Below are 19,375 nucleotides of genomic sequence, written 5' to 3' on the forward strand. Positions count from 1 at the left end.
GGGCCTAATGACTCCAGAGTCGTCCTTAAGCCAAGGCATGGTTATGTTCCTAAAGTGCTCTCGACTCCGTTCAGAGCACAGGTTATTTTGCTAGCAGCTCTTCCCTCGCCAGAGGACTTCAGGGCTCTGAGAGTTTATCTGGAGCGTTCTGCTCCATTCAGACAGTCGGAACAGCTCTTTGTATGCTTTGGTGGCCACACCAAGGGGCTCGCCGTCACAAAGCAGAGATTATCGCTCTGGATAGTGGACGCTATCGCACTGGCTTATGAGTCTAAGGTCCTTCATTCTTAGGCATCAAAGCTCATTCCACGAGAGGTATGAAGTCGTCATGGGCTTGGTCAAGTGGAATACCTATTGAAGATATCTGTGCAGCGGCCGGCTGGGCCTCGCCGTCCACATTTATGAGGTTTTATAACCTGGAAGTTCCCGCTTTACAAGCTATGGTTCTTTCAATATAAAAGTGCAAGCACAAACCCCCTAAGTCATAGGGCTCGATACATGTCTGGTCCCAGCTAAACTCGAACTACGGTTCTGTATATACACTCACCTAAAGGATTATTAGGAACACCATACTAATACTGTGTTTGACCCCCTTTCGCCTTCAGAACTGCCTTAATTCTACGTGGCATTGATTCAACAAGGTGCTGAAAGCATTCTTTAGAAATGTTGGCCCATATTGATAGGATAGCATCTTGCAGTTGATGGAGATTTGTGGGATGCACATCCAGGGCACGAAGCTTCCGTTCCACCACATCCCAAAGATGCTCTATTGGGTTGAGATCTGGTGACTGTGGGGGCCATTTTAGTACAGTGAACTCATTGCCATGTTCAAGAAATCAATTTGAAATGATTCGAGCTTTGTGACATGGTGCATTATCCTGCTGGAAGTAGCTATCAAAGGATGGGTACATGGTGGCCATAAAGGGATGGACATGGTCAGAAACAATGCTCAGGTAGGCCGTGTCATTTAAACGATGCCCAATTGGCACTAAGGGGCCTAAAGTGTGCTAAGAAAACATCCCCCACACCATTACACCACCACCACCAGCCTGCACAGTGGTAACAAGGCATGATGGATCCATGTTCTCATTCTGTTTACGCCAAATTCTGACTCTACCATCTGAATGTCTCAACAGAAATCGAGACTCATCAGATCGGGCAACATTTTTCCAGTCTTCAACTGTCCAATTTTGGTGAGCTCTTGCAAATTGTAGCCTCTTTTTCCTATTTGTAGTGGAGATGAGTGGTACCCGGTGGGGTTTTCTGCTGTTGTAGCCCATCCGCCTCAAGGTTGTGTGTGTTGTGGCTTCACAAATGCTTTGCTGCATACCTCGGTTGTACCGAGTGGTTATTTCAGTCAAAGTTGCTCTTCTATCAGCTTGAATCAGTCGGCCCATTCTCCTCTGACCTCTAGCATCAACGAGGCATTTTCGCCCACAGGACTGCGGCATACTGGATGTTTTTCCCTTTTCACACCATTCTTTGTAAACCCTAGAAAGGGTTGTTCGTGAAAATCCCAGTAACTGAACAGATTGTGAAATACTCAGACCGGCCCGTCTGGCACCAACAACCATGCCACGCTCAAAATTGCTTAAATCACCTTTCTTTCCCATTCTGACATTCAGTTTGGAGTTCAGGAGATTGTCTTGACCAGGACCACACCCCTAAATGCATTAAAGCAACTGCCATGTGATTGGTTGATTAGATAATTGCATTAAAGGGATAGTTCGGCCAAAAATGATATTTAACACATGCATTACTCACCCTCAAGCCGTTCGAGATGCATATGTCAATCTTTTTTCAGACGAACTTTTTTTCCGTTATTTTAGAAAATGTCTTAGACCCTTCAGTGGATATAATTTGAAGCAATGGGGTCCACCTCCTTCAAGTCCCAAAATGTGCATACATCCTTCACAAAAGTAATCCATCCGGCTCCAGGGGAATAAACGAAGGCCTTCTGAGGGTAATCCGTGCGGTTTTGTCGTAAAAATATACATATTTAAAACTTTATAAATGAAAATATCTGACTTCCGGCAACGATCGACGCGCGTTCACGGGTGATGGAAGTAGGCGTACGAGGTAGGACGTAGCGTAGGAACCGTCGTGACGTAGAACGAACACGCCTGCGCAGCCAGAGAGCAGAGCAAAACAACGTCTATGTCACGACGGTTCCTACGCTACGTCCTACCTCGTACGCCGACTTCCATCACCCGTGAACGAGCGTCGATCGTTGCCGGAAGTCAGATATTTTCATTTATAAAGTTTTAAATATGTATATTTTTACGACAAAACCGCACGGATTACCCTCAGAAGGCCTTCGTTTATCCCCCTGGAGCCGGATGGATTACTTTTGTGAAGGATGTATGCACATTTTGGGACTTGAAGGAGGTGGACCCCATTGCTTCACATAATATCCACTGAAGGGTCTAAGACATTTTCTAAAATAACGGAAAATGTGTTCGTCTGAAACAAGATTGACATATGCATCTCGAACGGCTTGAGGGTGAGTAATGCATGTGTTAAATATCATTTTTGGCCGAACTATCCCTTTAATGAGAAATTGAACAGGTGTTCCTAATAATCCTGTAGGTGAGTGTATATACATACATTATAAAGGACATGACCCTGTTTTAGGCCCATTCCTTGGTTCCCCATACGAAGCTCGCCAGGGGACTGGTTTCTATTAGGATTAATAAGTTTACTATTCTATGGGCCTCAGGCATCTTGCCTTGGGCTACAGTATGGAGCGAAGTTTAAGCACGCACTGCGTTTTGAAGGGGGTTCCCATAGCATAAGCTAGCCTTACGTAATACGAGAGACCTCTCGAAAGAGAACGTCTCGGTTACTAACGTAACCTCGGTTCCCTGAGATGAGGAAACAAGTATTGCGTAACCCACCGTGCTACTGTGCTTCGATCAGGGGATCGCTTCAGTCGATTAAACCTGAATTCCTTGGCTGAATGGGCGCTCATAAAGACATAAGCCACGCCCATTCTCGCCATAGCTTTGTGCAGTTGCCACAGCACAGCCAATGACCGCGCCAGTCGCTCATCTGTGTCTGCTTCGCAGCTGTACTGCGTTTTAAGAATTTGGCTTCAATATTCTCGAGAAAAGGAGTTTTTTCATAGCGTATGCTAGCCGTACGCAATTCTCGTTCCCTCATTTCAGAAAACCGAGGCTACGTTAGTAACCGAGACGTTATCTTTCGTTGCTCCCTTCACAAAGTGCGATCCAAACTGTACATAATGGCACACAAGTGCCCTGCTCACTTCAAAGTCCCCACTTCAAGGGCTCTGCCGTCTGCCCTTCGAAGGGAGTAGAAATGTTCAAGTGAACATAGAAAAAATCGAAGTAGATTTTTTAGTAGAAATCGAATTATTTCTAAAACGAATAAGAGTAGAACACTCTTATTATTCACGAGAAATAAGCACGTCCCAGCTAGGTTAATCACTTATTGGGGTCCCCTGGAAACATTTCCATTGTGGTCTGTGCTATTTGCAGCACGTTTCTGTATTTGGGTGGGTTGTGAACTTTTGCAGCACGTTTCTGTTTTCGGTTGTGTTATGAGTATTTGGAGCACAGATGTGTTGTGAAACTGATGAAGAGGTTTTCTTAATTTGCGGGTGTTTTTCTATTAAGTTGCAGTTCAGTATACTTCAGTTACAGCACGTTGAGCTCCCTCGGCCACCGAACTGACCACCTTAATTTATACCCCGTCTAAACTGACAAGGGAGTTCATTATTCCTGCATAGCAAACACACAGAATAATTTATACAGCTTGTCATTTTCACATGTTCACTGCTGTATGTCAAAGTGCCAGTTTACGCGGCCCTAATTATCATTAGTCAGTCTATAGGTGCACAACACATTATAGATTCAATGTTATAATTTGGTTAACAAGTATAGCCAAATTATTTGTGAACTATGCAGTTTTCCTTCCTGTGTCAAAGTATTACTTTAAAAACATGAAAACTGACATATTTAATGGCTTTTTCTCTTTTAGGCAATAGGCTGTAGTTTCGTCAGAGCTATGAACTAGTTTTTGCTAGTTGGTTACAAGTGTTATTAGGAGGAGGGACATTCTCTTTCTTGAAAGCATTTGATTTGTAAAAATCAACATAGTGCAGAATAAGTTATCAGTATTTTTGGTCTGTTCCTTGGAAGAGGAAAACTGAATAGTATATGTATGCAAATGCTAAAAGTGAACATGGGCAACATTTATGGCCTCAAAGCATGACACACATGGACTAAAAGCCACAAAACCTAAATTTTGATGTCATGGGATTTAAAAAAAATAATGTGATGTAAATATTTATCAGGTTATCTCTAAAGGTGTTGGATGAGTTTTGGCCCACTTATCTTTACACATTTCTTCAGTTCATTGATATTTGAGGGGGGTCGTTCATGCCACATATCAGTGGGTTTGAGGTTTGGACTTTGACATGGTCATTTGAAAACCTTCATTCTATTCTGTTCCAGCAATTGAGTTAATGTGCCTGTGCTCTTTTGGTTATTGACCTGTTGCATCGCACAATTGCTACTTCAGCTGTAGGTGACCTTTGTCTGTATAAAGATGAGATCATGGTCCAATTGAGGACTGAAGGTGACTGGATCCTCTGGCTGCAAAACAAGGCCAAATAATCACTCCTCCCCAAATGTGCTTGTTGGTTGACATGAGGTAATAGTGATTGTGTATTTAGTTTTGCCAAACATGCCATTTTGCATATTGACCAAACATCCCCAATGTCTTGATTATTCAAAGGCTACATTTTTTTATTTTTTTATTCTCACTGCTGAGTACTGGTTCAGAAATGACATTATAGAGTGCTGAAATCGTGACGTATGTGTCACGATGTGGGTTTGTGTCCTGTCATGTTCTTTGGTTCCCTGTCTTGTTCATTAGTTTTCCCAGGTGTTTCTAATTTTCCCACGCCCCCTTGTTATCCTGTTAGCTCGTTTGTACTTGATTATTTAAGCCCTGTTTCTTCCCTGTCTTTGTGAGTTGTTATATGTTTCAGGATTAACGTGAGTGTTGGTTTCCCAGTGTTAAGATTCTTGTTCCACGTTCTGAGTCTCTGTTTGAGTTTATAGTTTGTTTAAATAAAGCGTCTAAACTGCGTTTGGATCCAGCCTCCTATCTGCCTTCACCGCATCACGTTACAGAACAACTCACGCATCGTGATTCAGCAGCCATGCCTTTCTGGAGTCCAGACGTTCAGATTCTCTGTCTCCGTCAAGAGAATCGCGCCATCGAGGAATATGTCGCAGAATTCCTTGAACTGGCACATCTCGCGCAAATGAGCACCCAGTGCTTGTTGATCTTCTTCCGCAGGAGATTATCGGAACCACTCCGGTCTCTGATGCCCGAACCTGATCCGCACGGGTCTTTAGAGTGGTATATCGACCTGGCCCTGTTGTGGAGCGGCTCTTCGTTTACCGTGGGCATGGAGAAGCTGCGAGAGCCTGCGCTTCACATCAGCCCGGTCGCGCCCGCGCTCCAAGCCTGCAATTCACGTCTGTCCAGCCGAACCCGCGCTTCACGTGAGCCAAGTCGAGCCGGCTTTTCACGACATGCCTGAGCTTCTTCCCGCCGAGACCGACATGCCTGAGTTTCTGTCTTCCGAGCCCGCGACTAACGTCTGCCCAGCCGAACCCGCGGTTCACGAGTCGAGTGAGTCGAGTGAGTCGAGTGAGTCGAGTGAGTCGAGTGAGTCGAGTGAGTCGAGTGAGTCGAGTGAGTCGAGTGCCGAATCTAACCAAGTGAGAGTATCAAGCCCAGTAACTCGCCGTCGCAGGAGGAGAAGGAGGACTCGTTTGGTTCGCCAGGCTCCGATGGGCGTTCCCAGACGCCTCGCCCTGCCGGCCCCGCCTCTGCGCCTCGCCCTGCCGGCCCCGCCTCTGCGCCTCACCCTGCCGGCCCCGCCTCTGCTCCTCGCCCTGCCGGCCCCGCCTGTGCGCCTCGCCCTGCCGGCCCCGCCTGTGCGCCTCGCCCTGCCGGCCCCGCCTCTGCGCCACGCCCTGCCGGTCCTGTCTCTGCTCTTCACCCTGCCAATGTCTCTCAAGCTCCATGAGACTGTCCCAGAGTCTGTTGCCAGCCCGGAGGTTGTCCCCCTAGGTTCTCCCAAGTATTTTTTTTTTGGGGGGGGCAGTAGGAGGTCCCACGAGAGGGTCATGGAGGCAGCGCTGACATGGACCTTGTCGGCGCTATCTCCTCCTGAGCCTCCTATGCCCTCGTCTCCTGCCAAGCGTGCTCCGCCCTGGTCTCTTGCCAAGCGTGCTCTGCCCTGGCCTTCGCCTCGTCCTGCTCCGCCCTGGTCACCGGCCCAGTCTGGTCCGCCCAGGCCCGCCTTGCCTAGGTCCAGGTCCCGTTCCCCTGCATGGGCCTGGCCCCCCATCCCTCCCCCAAGACCGCCCTCCTGGACTTTTGTTTGTTTTATTGGGCTTCAGGAGCCGCCCTTAAGGGGGTGGGGGGGGTGGGGGGGGTGGGGGGGGGGGGGGTGGGGTATGTCAAGATGTGGGTTTGTGTCCTGTCATGTTCTTTAGTTCCCTGTCTTGTTCATTAGTTTTCCCAGGTGTTTCTGATTTTCCCACGGCCCCTTGTTATCCTGTTAGCTCGTTTGTACTTGATTATTTAAGCCCTGTGTTTCTGCCCTGTCTTTGTGAGTTGTTATATGTTTCAGGATTAACGTGAGTGTTGGTTTCCCAGTGTTAAAATTCTTGTTCCACGTTCTGAGTCTCTGTTTGAGTTTATAGTTTGTTTAAATAAAGCGTCTAAACTGCGTTTGGATCCAGCCTCCTATCTGCCTTCACCGCATCACGTTACAGTATGTTTCCCTTGAAGCCTATATATAATCGCTCAAGTAAATCAGGTAAAAAGCTAAACATAGGCTAAAAATTAAACTACACCACAGTCGCATGACTCCATCACAACCAAAGCTGTTTCAGTCTTCATTACTAAAAAAAAAAAAAAAGCTGTGAAAGCGGACTAGTAAGAACATAATTTTACCTGTTCGGTTGATGACCCGACAACCTTTGAAGCCCCTTATTAGTAAACAACTTTTTTCACGAGAAGTGATTGCTTTAAAAAAAATCACAAGGTAGTATTACCGATGCGATGTATTTATGTCATAGAATAAAATGTGAAAATAGAGCTTGTGTTAACCACAGACCTTATTTCAGGCATTTAAAACACACACACACACACACACACACACACACATACACACACATTGACTTGCGATAGAACATCATTACGGCACCACTCTATAGTTTTTATTTAGGCTTAGACACTCGATTGTGTTTTGGCCCTCATTTATTAGCTGTCCATTCTTATACAAGGTGACATTTTTATTCATTTATTTTTACTGAGAAACAATACTTTTGTTAACAATACATTTCTAATAGATATTTCAAATTAATTTTTTAATTATTTTTGCTGCTCATATGCACGATTAGTGAATGAACCCATTCACTCTCTAGCTCTCACATCAGTAAAGCAGTTGTTTCTATACAAAAAAAAGTATATATATATTTTTTTTAGGGCTTTTGTTGCACACACACCTTCGCTGGTGAGCAAGCACAGTAGTGTGTCAAATGAATTTCCTCTCCCATACCTCGTAGAGCCTCAGACAGAATGACAGAAGCCCTTGAGAAAAGGAGTATTCAATTTGTAACTCGCTTCGACACAAGGCCATTTCACTTTATGGGTAAAGTCATAGAGGCTGCAGGAAGAAATTCGAGGTGGTTACTATAGTAACAGACAGAACGTCTCCTAAAACAACAAGGAAACGAGAACAATTTGCCCAAAAAGTTATTTTCTTTTTCTTTTATATATATATATATATATATATAGGCTAGGGCTTTTATGCCTTTATTTGACAGGAGATCAATCAGGAAATCAAGGGACGGTGAAAGGGAAATGTGATCAGGAAATGGTATTCGAACTGGGTCGTCCACCAATTACACCAATCAAATTCCACCAATATATATTTCATGAGTTCACATCTAGATACACTCACCTAAAGGATAATTAGGAACACCATACTAATACTGTGTTTGACCCCCTTTCGCCTTCAGAACTGCCTTAATTCTACGTGGCATTGATTGATGAACAAGGTGCTGAAAGCATTCTTTAGAAATGTTGGCCCATATTGATAGGATAGCATCTTGCAGTTGATGGAGATTTGTGGGATGCACATCCAGGGCACGAAGCTCCCGTTCCACCACATCCCAAAGATGCTCAAATTGTGTTGAGATCTGGTGACTGTGGGGGCCATTTTAGTACAGTGAACTCATTGTCATGTTCAAGAAACCAATTTGAAATGATTCGAGCTTTGTGACATGGTGCATTATCCTGCTGGAAGTAGCCATCAGAGGATGGGTACATGGTGGCCAAAAAGGGATGGACATGGTCAGAAACAATGCTCAGGTAGGCCGTGGCATTTAAACGATGCCCAATTGGCAGCCCAGTCTCATACCAAGACGTCATCTGTCTGACGCTTTTGACCATACGTCAACATCCGACGTTTTAGGGTACCCTTTAACATCAGTTAGATGACGCTATCTAATCCTAACCCTACCCCAGACCTAAATCTACCCGCGTCATCTAACTGACGCTAAAGGTAAAGCGTCAGTTAGATGAGCCCTAGGATCGTCATCTAACTGACGTTAAAGGGTACCCTAAAACGTCGGATGTTGACGTACGGTCAAAAGCGTCAGACAGATGACGTCTTGGGATGAGACTGTGTTACAATTGGCACTAAGGGGCCTAAAGTGTGCCAAGAAAACATCCCCCACACCATTACACCACCACCACCAGCCTGCACAGTGGTAACAAGGCATGATGGATCCATGTTCTCATTCTGTTTACGCCAAATTCTGACTCTACCATCTGAATGTCTCAACAGAAATCAAGACTCATCAGACCAGGCAACATTTTTCCAGTCTTCAACTGTCCAATTTTGGTGAGCTCTTGCAAATTGTAGCCTCTTTTTCCTATTTGTAGTGGAGATGAGTGGTACCTGGTGGGGTCTTCTGCTGTTGTAGCCCATCCGCCTCAAGGTTGTGTGTGTTGCGTCCTGTGCATACCTCGGTTGCAACGAGAGGTTATTTCAGTCAAAATTGCTCTTCTTTCAGCTTGAATCAGTCGGCCCATTCTCCTCTGACCTCTAGCATCAACAAGGCATTTTCGCCCACAGGACTGCCGCATACTGGATGTTTTTCCCTTTTCACACCATTCTTTGTAAACCCTAGAAATGGTTGTGCGTGAAAATCCCAGTAACTGAGCAGATTGTGAAATACTCAGACCGGCCCGTCTGGCACCAACAACCATGCCACGCTCAAAATTGCTTAAATCACCTTTTTTTCCCACTCTGGCATTCAGTTTGGAGTTCAGGAGATTGTTGACCAGGACCACACCCCTTAATACATTGAAGCAACTGCCATGTGATTGGTTGATTAGATAATTACATTAATGAGAAATTGAACAGGTGTTCCTAATAATCCTTTAGGTGAGTGTATAATTATTATGGTTAAGGTTATGCGTACTTGGCGTGCTGTCCGGGTAGAGGACTCCGAGCTCGGAATTTCTGCCCGAACCCAGAGACCTCCCCCCGTTGGTAAGAGTAGATGGAACTAGAAGTGAGGTGATGGAACTAAAGTGAGGAGATGGGGTGGAGGTGGGATGCTGATAAACTGTCAAGGAACAAAGGTGGGTTCTGCTGTTATTTATCCTATTCTGAGTTGTTTACAGATTGAACTCCACTTGTGCTAATTGGGTTAATTTTCTGCACCTGCTCCTCCCGAACCTTGTTAATAAAACATCATAAGATATAGATGCCTCATTAGATGCCTTTTTCAATGGGTCGCTCTAATGGCCGCTCTGGCTTAAGCCATCCGCCATATTGCGGTCTGTGAACATTCGAGAGCGAGTTGACTGAGCGTCTGCAACCGTATAGACGCATATTAATATCAATATAAAATAGACTTCAGCAGATGATTTTGCTCAACTAACACAATACAAGACGAAGGCGTCAGCTGATACGACATTAAAAGTTACCATAGTAAAAGTAACAACATCAAAAGTACCATAGTAAAAACTTGTAATATTGAGTGAACACATATAAAAACACTAACCAAAACATTCTCACCTGTGAAAGGTTATCCCATTTCTTCGGGAATTTAAATCTCGGTGGTTTCACAACCAGAAGCTGCACAATGTAGTGGCATCATTGATTCTTACTGTGAGTGACGACAAGCTGTCCCTTGCAAGATGGGCCGACGTGTTTGGAGCGGTGGAATGTAAAAAAAAAAAAATGGTTTAATTACTATGGAAGAAATGAGTGGAAAAAATACTTTAGAAACAAAATTTATGAGATAGTTGTTGTCAGAATTCATTGCTGATTTCAAATATTCATAAGCTTGGTGAGTAGCTTTGGAGAATTTGACATTTCCCCATTGAAAGAGTTGCTGTACTTGCATGACTGAAATAGCTGCCTTAAGCACGAGAGGTGTTTTAAAGATGGCCGCCAAGTGAAATGACTTTCCTTAAAGAGACTTTGGCTATACGTGCTGCCAACGAGGCTATCGGCTCCGACTCCCAAAAAGTTTTCGTTTAAAAAAACAAAACGAACTTGGTGTTCCTTAATTATTTCCTTTTCATCGTCTATGAAATTACACAAGGCTACACTGTTTATGTTGTATCATTTATTATTGCATTAATATTATTGGACAAAACTGTACAAAGCTATTCAACAGTATTGAAAAAAGTCTACAGTTTTGCAAACGGAGGAAAAACGATAGAAGGATAAAGAAAGTAGAGTAAAGGCCTTTAGTCTTCAAGGTTGCTTTTGAGAAGTTGAGCCAAATTCTTATTCTCATTGGGTCATGACAACCTGGTGGGCTGTTTCTGTGTTATGTTTATGCATGTCAGTAAAGGGAGGATGATTTACGCTGAGACTGGATTTAGTTACCAAAGACGTTTATGTAAACATTACTCTCTGTGCAGACTGCATGCATAAACCACTGACCATGAAAACATCTTCACATTTGAAAAATAACGTTGAAAATTATTAATGTGAAAATACATAAATATAACACACGCACACATTAAAATAAAAACATTTATAATATTACATAATTCTGAAATCAACGAACATAGTTGTTTTGACATTAGAGACTAACTCAAAAACATTGTAATTCAAATGCATAAGATACGTTTTTATGTTTGTTAACAAGGCTGACATGGTGGCAATGAAGTTCTGAAACTTTTTTTATTAAAAAGCGGACAAACAACATAATGAACTTGTTGGTTTTAATGTCTGAAAATTCGCTAATGGTAATCAACATCATATAGATATCAGTCCATGAAATTAGTCTATAAGCACAAGCACAGATGTGGGCACCACACACACACACACACACACACACACCACACAAATCATTCAGAATGACCATGACCTTGCAATGAAGGGAGCCATGATTGGAAATGCAGTAACTCTGGCTTTTGATAAAATCGAAAATTCAAACACAAGCAGGACACTTCAGATGGTTAATCTTCAACTTAAAGTGTGCTGCATATATACTGTAGGTGAAATGAAATATTAAGTCAGTTTCATTATGTTTCAAACCTGCATACTCATTTTTAGAAGTTCCAAGGAAGCATGTCTGACAAGCTCCTAACAGGATAATAACTATAAATTAAAAACAGGTGTGCACTATATTCAAAATCTGCTGAAGTCAAGTCACGCAATAGCTTTATGTGAGAAAAAGACTGAAATTGAACTTATAATTTGCTAATCTTTTCATTTGCAGAAGCTTATAGCTTCTAGGCTAATAGTTTAAATTTCATAGAGTTTTATGCTATGTATGTATTTTTGTCACAATTTGCGTACTTATGCACTACTCTATGCCGTTTTGTAGTATAAATAGTGCAACGAGTGTGAGAAAAAGGGCACTTTAAAGTGTTAATTAAAATTCTAAAGTTTTGGATGTTTTGATGCGTCACAGTTTAATATAGAAGTTTGTTTCAGTCACGAGATAAAGAATAAAAAAGGTAATTGTGACTTCTCAGAATTGAAACTTTATATCTCACAATTTTGAGAAAAAGTTACACCCCTACTCTTTTACGAGAAGTCCCATGGGATTTTTAATGACAACAGAGAGTTAGGACCTCGGTTTTACGTCTCATCCGAAGGATTTGCATTCTGTAATTTTATCACTTCCACATATAAGTAGCTAATGTTATTATTGTTAATTTAACAATTAAAGTGTAATTTCATCTATTTCCAACCTACCTTGTATTGTTAGAATATGGGTAATAATATGCGTATATTTCACCTAAAACACTCTGTTCGTGTTCAGACAGTTTGAAACGTTGACTTTTCAAGTTCAAGGTTTTGTATTTGTCACATAAGACCTACATAAAAATGTGATGCAATGTAGTGAAATAGTTTTCCTCTAGATTTCCCACAATGCAACAATATTAACAACAATTATGTTAAAGACAACTAACAAATGATGTATATAATACAAACATGAATATAAAATAAAATCAGTATGATAATGTCTGTATGTAATGTTTGTGTTTATACGTGGCGTATAAGTTCTGCAGACTCTTCAAGTGTCCCCATTTCAGAGCCGGATTGCGGATTGAGGATAATAACTCCTTCTCAGTCTCTCATTCCCATTAGCTCTTTGAATTCGTGCACCCAGGAACAATACAAGTCGACACCATTATGACAAAAAGTTTGCTAAGAAGTATTTCCTACTAAAGCAATGCTGTGCTTGACTCTGGTAAGTATATCCATAGCAGACAGGTGGGAGTGGCCTTGGATGGCCAACATGCCCAGTGCATTATGGGTTTTGAAGTTTTCCTACCTATTTGGCAAAAGGGAAGACAACAGCCTTTTTTCTCTGTTTTCTCTTGAGGTAGCACTAGTTTCAAAAATGTTTTCGCCTCTCTACTGTGTAACGACTGAGACAAATCAGACACAATTATTTGGTAACAAATAATATTTAAAACTCACACTGTGATCTATGGTCACATCCCCCCAAAAAGGGCAAGAAGGGTCTTGGTTACGATCAGATAGGTTGGTTTTATTGCTGTTAAACATGTGGTCACGTGGAAAAAGCAGAGGCCATAGAAAAGACCCACTGCCCTTAAAACAGACTTTCCTGCATTAATTTATAGACAAACTGATCTATGATTGAACATGCACCCCAGGACACTGTGCAAATGATTTACTCCTGTGTAGTGTATTGTGATACTATTATGTCTTTGATACTATGTATTTTATGAGAGAACTACTAGTTAATGTAACCCCACCTATATCGTGTCTCCTATCTAATTAATCCTCATTTAATGACTCACACATTAGTGTACATCACCTTCTCATAGAATGCAGTGTGTGTTTGTGATATCTATCTGAGTATAAATGGACACAAATGCCAAGGCCCATACTTGAGACAGAGTCATAAATCCTCCCAACAGAGGAATTTCCCGCTTGGAAATCCCCCCTTTCTTATTGGTTGAGCCAACCCTGAAAGGTGGGACCTTTCTCTAAATGGCCTCTACACAAGCCATTCCCTCTCTTGGCCTTCTCTTGTACGTTCGGGTTGCTGTCCTGCGGGCTGCACTAGGCCCCAGACCCCAGACCCCAGGGCAGCAGGCCTTGACTCACAACCAGCCATGTGCTCATTCAGGAGAGAGAGGACTCCCTCAACCACAACAGAATCAAGGACAACATCAAGAGTTTGGCACAACCTCTTAATTCAATGCAGAAGAAGTCCATCGCAACTCCAACCATCAACTCTTCCGACTTCCTCCCTTCTCCTGGTTGTTCTGCGTGGCCACTCCGGCCCAGGGCCGGCAAGCCCCCATCTGCGCTCCAGCCATGTACTCATGAAGAGAGAGAAAACCTTCAACCAGAACAGAGTCAAACAAACCATTCAAGTCCATCAACATTTCTTCATTCAACGCCGAAGAAATCGATTAAGACTCATGGAACCATCAAAATCCTTCTTTAGGAACTTCACGAAATGTCTTCACTGCAAAGGCCTTGCAAGTAATGAGGTGCTCTGAAAATGATAAGCTGATGGTTCTTTTCATAGTTAAATGGATCTTTTCCATAGTTCCATTTCCTGCTTCCGGTTTCATTCTGTCACTTAGCATTTTACCCAAGTATGTGTGATTGTGTGTTTAGATATAGTTATGTTTGTGATTTAGTAAATACAACTTGTGCACAATACGTATTTGGTTCTGATTCTCTGCTTGCAACAAAGTTTATTTTACAATTTCGATTTTGACTACAGCCCCTTAGTAGTTCTGTACAGTAAGAAAGACATTTCCCTCCCCCGGAAATTTACATTTCTTAGAATTAATAAACAATTATCACTGAGTGTTCACGTGACGAACAGGTTGATTGATTGTAATATTCATTTTACTACATTGAATTAATTCTATTAACTGATCCATTATAATTAATTATTACAAGTTATGATTGATTATTAATATTTATTTTTAAACTCAGAGAGAACAACCTTTTGCACAGCAACCAAAGGATCAACATTCAGTTGGCAGTTCAGTTGAAATGTTCTCAGTTCTGCCAAAGTGAACAAGATGAGGCTCTTGTTGCTGTACATAAAAAAAACATATGAATAGAATGAAATTCTGTCTGGTAAAAGATCATTACGATAATTATATTCTGCACTTGAGAACGGTTTTCAAAAATCAATGCAAGCATCTCATCGCATTGTATGCTCAGACAGTATGTGCGAGTATTTTACAAGATTATATCATCCTTGACGATTCTAAAATTAAACAGAGACATGTAAGCACTAGCCTTGTGATTATGTCATTATCTGGACCAACTCCTCAGATGTTCGTCCTACAGTAACTGAAAGACAAGCTGGTGATGTTGTTGACGTGTGCTTTGGCCCTCAAACTCACTAAACAGAACATAACTAAGAGCCTTCATTCAAGATACAGTCCCAGTTTCACAGATGAGGACAGGTAGGCGAAGAACATTTACACAAACTAGCGGTTAGACCTGCTGACCTTGAACAGATGCCGAGTTGGATACAAAATTGTGTGTAATGAGTACATGTGTATGCGTATTGCTTCATTGGGAGGAGGGGGACAGGTGTTAGAGGAGGATGTGAAGGCTGTTTATTTGACATTGGCCCTGATGCAAATGGTAAAAAAATATTTCTTTTTTTTAAATAGATCAATTGTGTGAGTTGTCTCTTACCACACAATATTCTAATGCTTTCATTACTTCCACCATGGCTTGTCCTTCGGCTATTCAGCATCAGGAGTGGCGCCTTGATATGACTTTCCATACAGGCTGCAAATCAATATGCTTTTATTTTCTTCTTTAGGGGAGCAATGACATCAGTACACCCCCATCTGCCTCAGACAAACCCCATAAACAGTGCATAATACAGATGACCCTGGACTTTAGTAACAAAACAAAAATGATAAATTATCACAGGACATTTGGAGTAAAGGACACACACACACAAACACACACACACACACACGGGCTACTGTAAAATGGTCAAACCAGACAAAGCTGGGACAGACGCCAATCTAGGAGGGAACATCTACTGTCACCTCTCATAGTTTTCAGAAATTAATAGATAAATACCAGGCAAAACATTGCCTGCAAACTTTGGTAATGCAGCCTGGAAACGGGCTAGTTGTTTCCATTGCACTTTAATTATTTTTACTACTATTATTGTTATTATTTATCATATCTTTATATTTAGGAAAAGTGATTAAATGACCCCATGTGCTTTTTTTAAAATTGTGATTAGATACATCAGATACTCAAATTAATAACATTACACTCGATATCATTTTGCATCATCATGAATATTATAAATCAAATGTCAAAAGGGATTAAATAAGAGATTAATCATGATTAGCTATATATATACAGTATATATATATATATATATATATATATATATATATATATATATATATATATATATGTGTGTGTGTGTGTGTGTGTGTGTGCGCGTGTGAAATGCTTGCATTGATATAAAGATGACCCTGGACTTCAGTAACAAAACAAAAATAATAAATTATTACAGGATATTTGGAGTAAAGTGGCCACACACACACACACGCGCGCACACGCACGCCCGCGCACACACACACAATTAGTTTTACTGTTCCTGTGGGGACATTTGGTGTCCATAATGTACATGATGAGGCAATACCTGATGAGGCAAAACCACACATCATACAAGATATATAGGGACTATAGCGCCCCCTATGTGTGGATCAGAGAGAGACAGTGGGAGGCGTCCAGTGCTCTTTAAAAACTCTAAACTATTTGGTATTTGGGTGGATGGTAACACAGAGACCTCAACTGTGCATGGACATCTCCAAGCGTAAAGCTCCTCGTCGTTTCAGCAAGGAAACATAACAGTTCCCGCATCACCAGGAGGATGGCTTACTTCGACAGCAGCTGCCACTGCAGCAGTGAAAGACGACAGAACAGCATCTTGTACAGCATTTTAAAGAACGACAGTCAGTCTGCGCAACTTGGGATCCAGCCGAGGACACCGAGACTCGCCGTGTCCATGCGCGCTTGTGCGTGCGGATCCAAGAGGAAGGTGTCTCTCCGTTCCCCTCAAACCACATGCAAAGCCGCCTCCGCGGTCCTGGTCAAGACCCTGAAGTTCGTGAAGAACGTCCCGTGTTTCCGAGAGCTGCCTGTGGATGACCAGCACACGCTGGTGCGGAGCAGCTGGGCACCGCTGCTGGTGCTCGGCATGGCGCAGGACAGGATCGACTTCGAGACTTCGGAGACGCAGGAGCCCAGCATGTTGCAGCGGATTTTAACGAGCGGACAGGACAAGCAGGACAACCAAAGTAATAACAGTGGAGTGGCGTTGACCGACGTTCAGGGTATTAAAATGTTTCTGAGGAAATGCTGGGGACTGGACATAAGCACTAAGGAGTACGCATACTTGAAAGGGGCTATTCTGTTCAACCCAGGTGAGACATGCTGCACTGTTACACCTGAATTAGGACACACACTTCCTAACTGCCTGGTTTTAATATGAGTCACACTGTAATTATTAATATTCCTAATAATACTGATAGTAATATTAAAATAATCATAAAAATAACAAATGCATGAATTAGGACAGTTCATAGTTTAAAAGTAGGCTAATAATAGACAAAAGTAGAAAAATATTAATATTAAAAATCAGTGCTTTGTTTTTTTGTATTATTAAAATCCATTAATAATAAGAGCACACTTCTATTAATAATTACTGTCATTATTATATTAAACTAATAAAAGTAATATTTAATTGTTAAATTAGGCTATTTAAAAGGACCAGTCAAACTATAAATAATATTCTTTGTCAACGAATCTAATTGTCAATTTAATCAAAATGATTCTTTTTTGATCACTATAAGATTCCAAATTATGATACAATTTTTACTAGCATTCCTTCATTTTACTTTCGGGTCAGTAGTTCAAATCATATTAAAATATGAATATATGACAATAGATGACTCAAAGTTTCAGAAACAGAATTATTCAATTATAGTCAAATATACAGGTAATCAAAAGGTTTCTGTTTAGTGAGGGTAATTTAATATTATTAAGGTGTTTCTGGTACAGGAAATAACCAGTCTCTGTCCATCTCTTGTTCTCAGATGTTGTAGGGCTGCAATGTCAACATTACATCCAGGCCCTGCAGAGCGAGGCGAACCAGGCACTTAATGAATATGTCAAAATGATTCACCGCGGGGACAGTGCAAGATTCGCCAAACTCTTCCTCGCTCTCTCCATGCTGAGATCCATCAACGCCAAAGTGGTGGCTGGTCTCTTCTTCAAACCGGTCATTGGAGCAGTCAACATGGAGGAACTTCTTCTGGAGATGTTTTATGGAAAATAAACTCTAATTCAAAAACCAGGACTGAATTATCAAAGTTGGAAAGAATGGCAGTCGGCAGTGGACGGACAGATATTGAAAATGACTGATTCCTTTTTACACATGCTATTTTTGTACAATATATGAGAGCTCTCTTTTTGCCTTCTGAGTTGAACTCATCGCTGAATCCAAAGTTGATGACAACGTTTTTCCCATTTGGGGAAAGAGCTTTATAACTTTGTTCTGATTGTTTGTTTTTTTGTTTTTGTTTACTTGCTTTTATGTGATGTTGTGCCGCCTTATTCTGGTTGACACTTTATAATAACTTTCATTAGGAAATCATTAACAAGCATTCATTTGTATATGCATGGCATTTAATATATATTTTAAAATGTAATTATATTTGATGCAAAAATAATATATTACATCTAAAAATAGTGTTTCTCAGTTTCATGACTATCAATTTGAATATATGAACTAATGATCTGTTTTGCATTACATAATGTAATAATTTTGGTTAGTATTGTTAATGAAAGTTATTATAAAGTTTAAACAGTATTTGAATATTAGAAAGTATTGTAAATTTTTGTTATGCAATGACATAATGGAACATGGTTACACTCCTTCACATTTCCCACAACATAATGGACAGATATGTGGGTTTTTTTTTTTGCATTACAGTAACAGTTACACTTCGATAAACATGTCAACGGGATGACAGACCTAAGCACAAATACAAAACAGTTATGAAAATAAAAATAATAATTAGGAAATCATTGTTGATGACATTGTTTCTTACCTCAATGTAGCAATATTGTTTACCTAACCACTGCAGGCTACATAGACACGTCAGTAGGGGGCGACAAGCGACTGTATTTATGAGTGAGTCATTCAAAAACACCAATTCGTTCAGGAATGAAACAAGTGAAATACATGGGGTGAAATACGGGACATCACTAAATGATTCACTCAACCGATTCTTTCAATTACGCTACGGCTACGCTGATTCATCCTGGAGCTGTTTTGCTCATACGGTTGATCCTGAAACAATTGTCACTGGTGGAGCAAAAATAGACGAAGTAGGTGGCAATATGTTTTTAGAATGCAAGTTACTGTACTGATTCATTTTGTTCTATATGTAGCCTAGTAGGCTATGTTTTAAAGTAACAGCCTCTTGATTTCATTGACGTGTGGGGGATTTTCAAAAATATTTCTTTTGCAATTTATATCACTATGCCTACACTACAGTTATATAAACATGTTTTACAGTATTCAGTTAAAGAAAGATACTCATTAGAGAATCATTTGCATGATCAAAACAGAGCCAGATATAGAACCACAGGGTTGGCAAGTACCAGGTAAGCATCTTTTATCTCTTCAAACACAGTGAAACAGTCAAAATAATGAGGAAGAATAACTAGGCGCCTTGTGTGTATTTATGAAGACCTTGTAGGGCGGTAAGGAGAGATGATATA

General features: G+C 41.3%; 1 protein-coding gene across 1 annotated transcript; it reads left to right on the plus strand.

Annotated features, from left to right (window-relative positions):
- Positions 1 to 16,293: 16,293 nt before the first annotated feature.
- nr0b1 (nuclear receptor subfamily 0, group B, member 1) lies at positions 16,294 to 18,305 on the plus strand. The gene is made up of 2 exons (XM_056251372.1): positions 16,294 to 17,010; positions 17,683 to 18,305. Exons 1-2 carry the CDS (start codon positions 16,458 to 16,460, stop codon positions 17,922 to 17,924), a joined length of 795 nt encoding a protein of 264 aa, XP_056107347.1. The 5' UTR covers positions 16,294 to 16,457; the 3' UTR covers positions 17,925 to 18,305.
- Positions 18,306 to 19,375: the final 1,070 nt, after the last annotated feature.

This window comes from Rhinichthys klamathensis, unplaced genomic scaffold (genome assembly GCF_029890125.1).
Source record: "Rhinichthys klamathensis goyatoka isolate OS25496 unplaced genomic scaffold, OSU_Roscu_1.1 h1tg000082l_1, whole genome shotgun sequence".
Classification (NCBI taxonomy): domain Eukaryota; kingdom Metazoa; phylum Chordata; class Actinopteri; order Cypriniformes; family Leuciscidae; genus Rhinichthys; species Rhinichthys klamathensis.

What these genes read in the sequence shown, in the direction of transcription:
- nr0b1 (XM_056251372.1), top strand. Translation starts at nt 16,458, where the DNA reads ATGGCTTACTTCGACAGCAGCTGCCACTGCAGCAGTGAAAGACGACAG. An exon ending in GGCTATTCTGTTCAACCCAG is followed by an intron (nt 17,011 to 17,682) that starts GTGAGACATGCT and finishes TCTTGTTCTCAG; the next exon opens with ATGTTGTAGGGCTGCAATGT.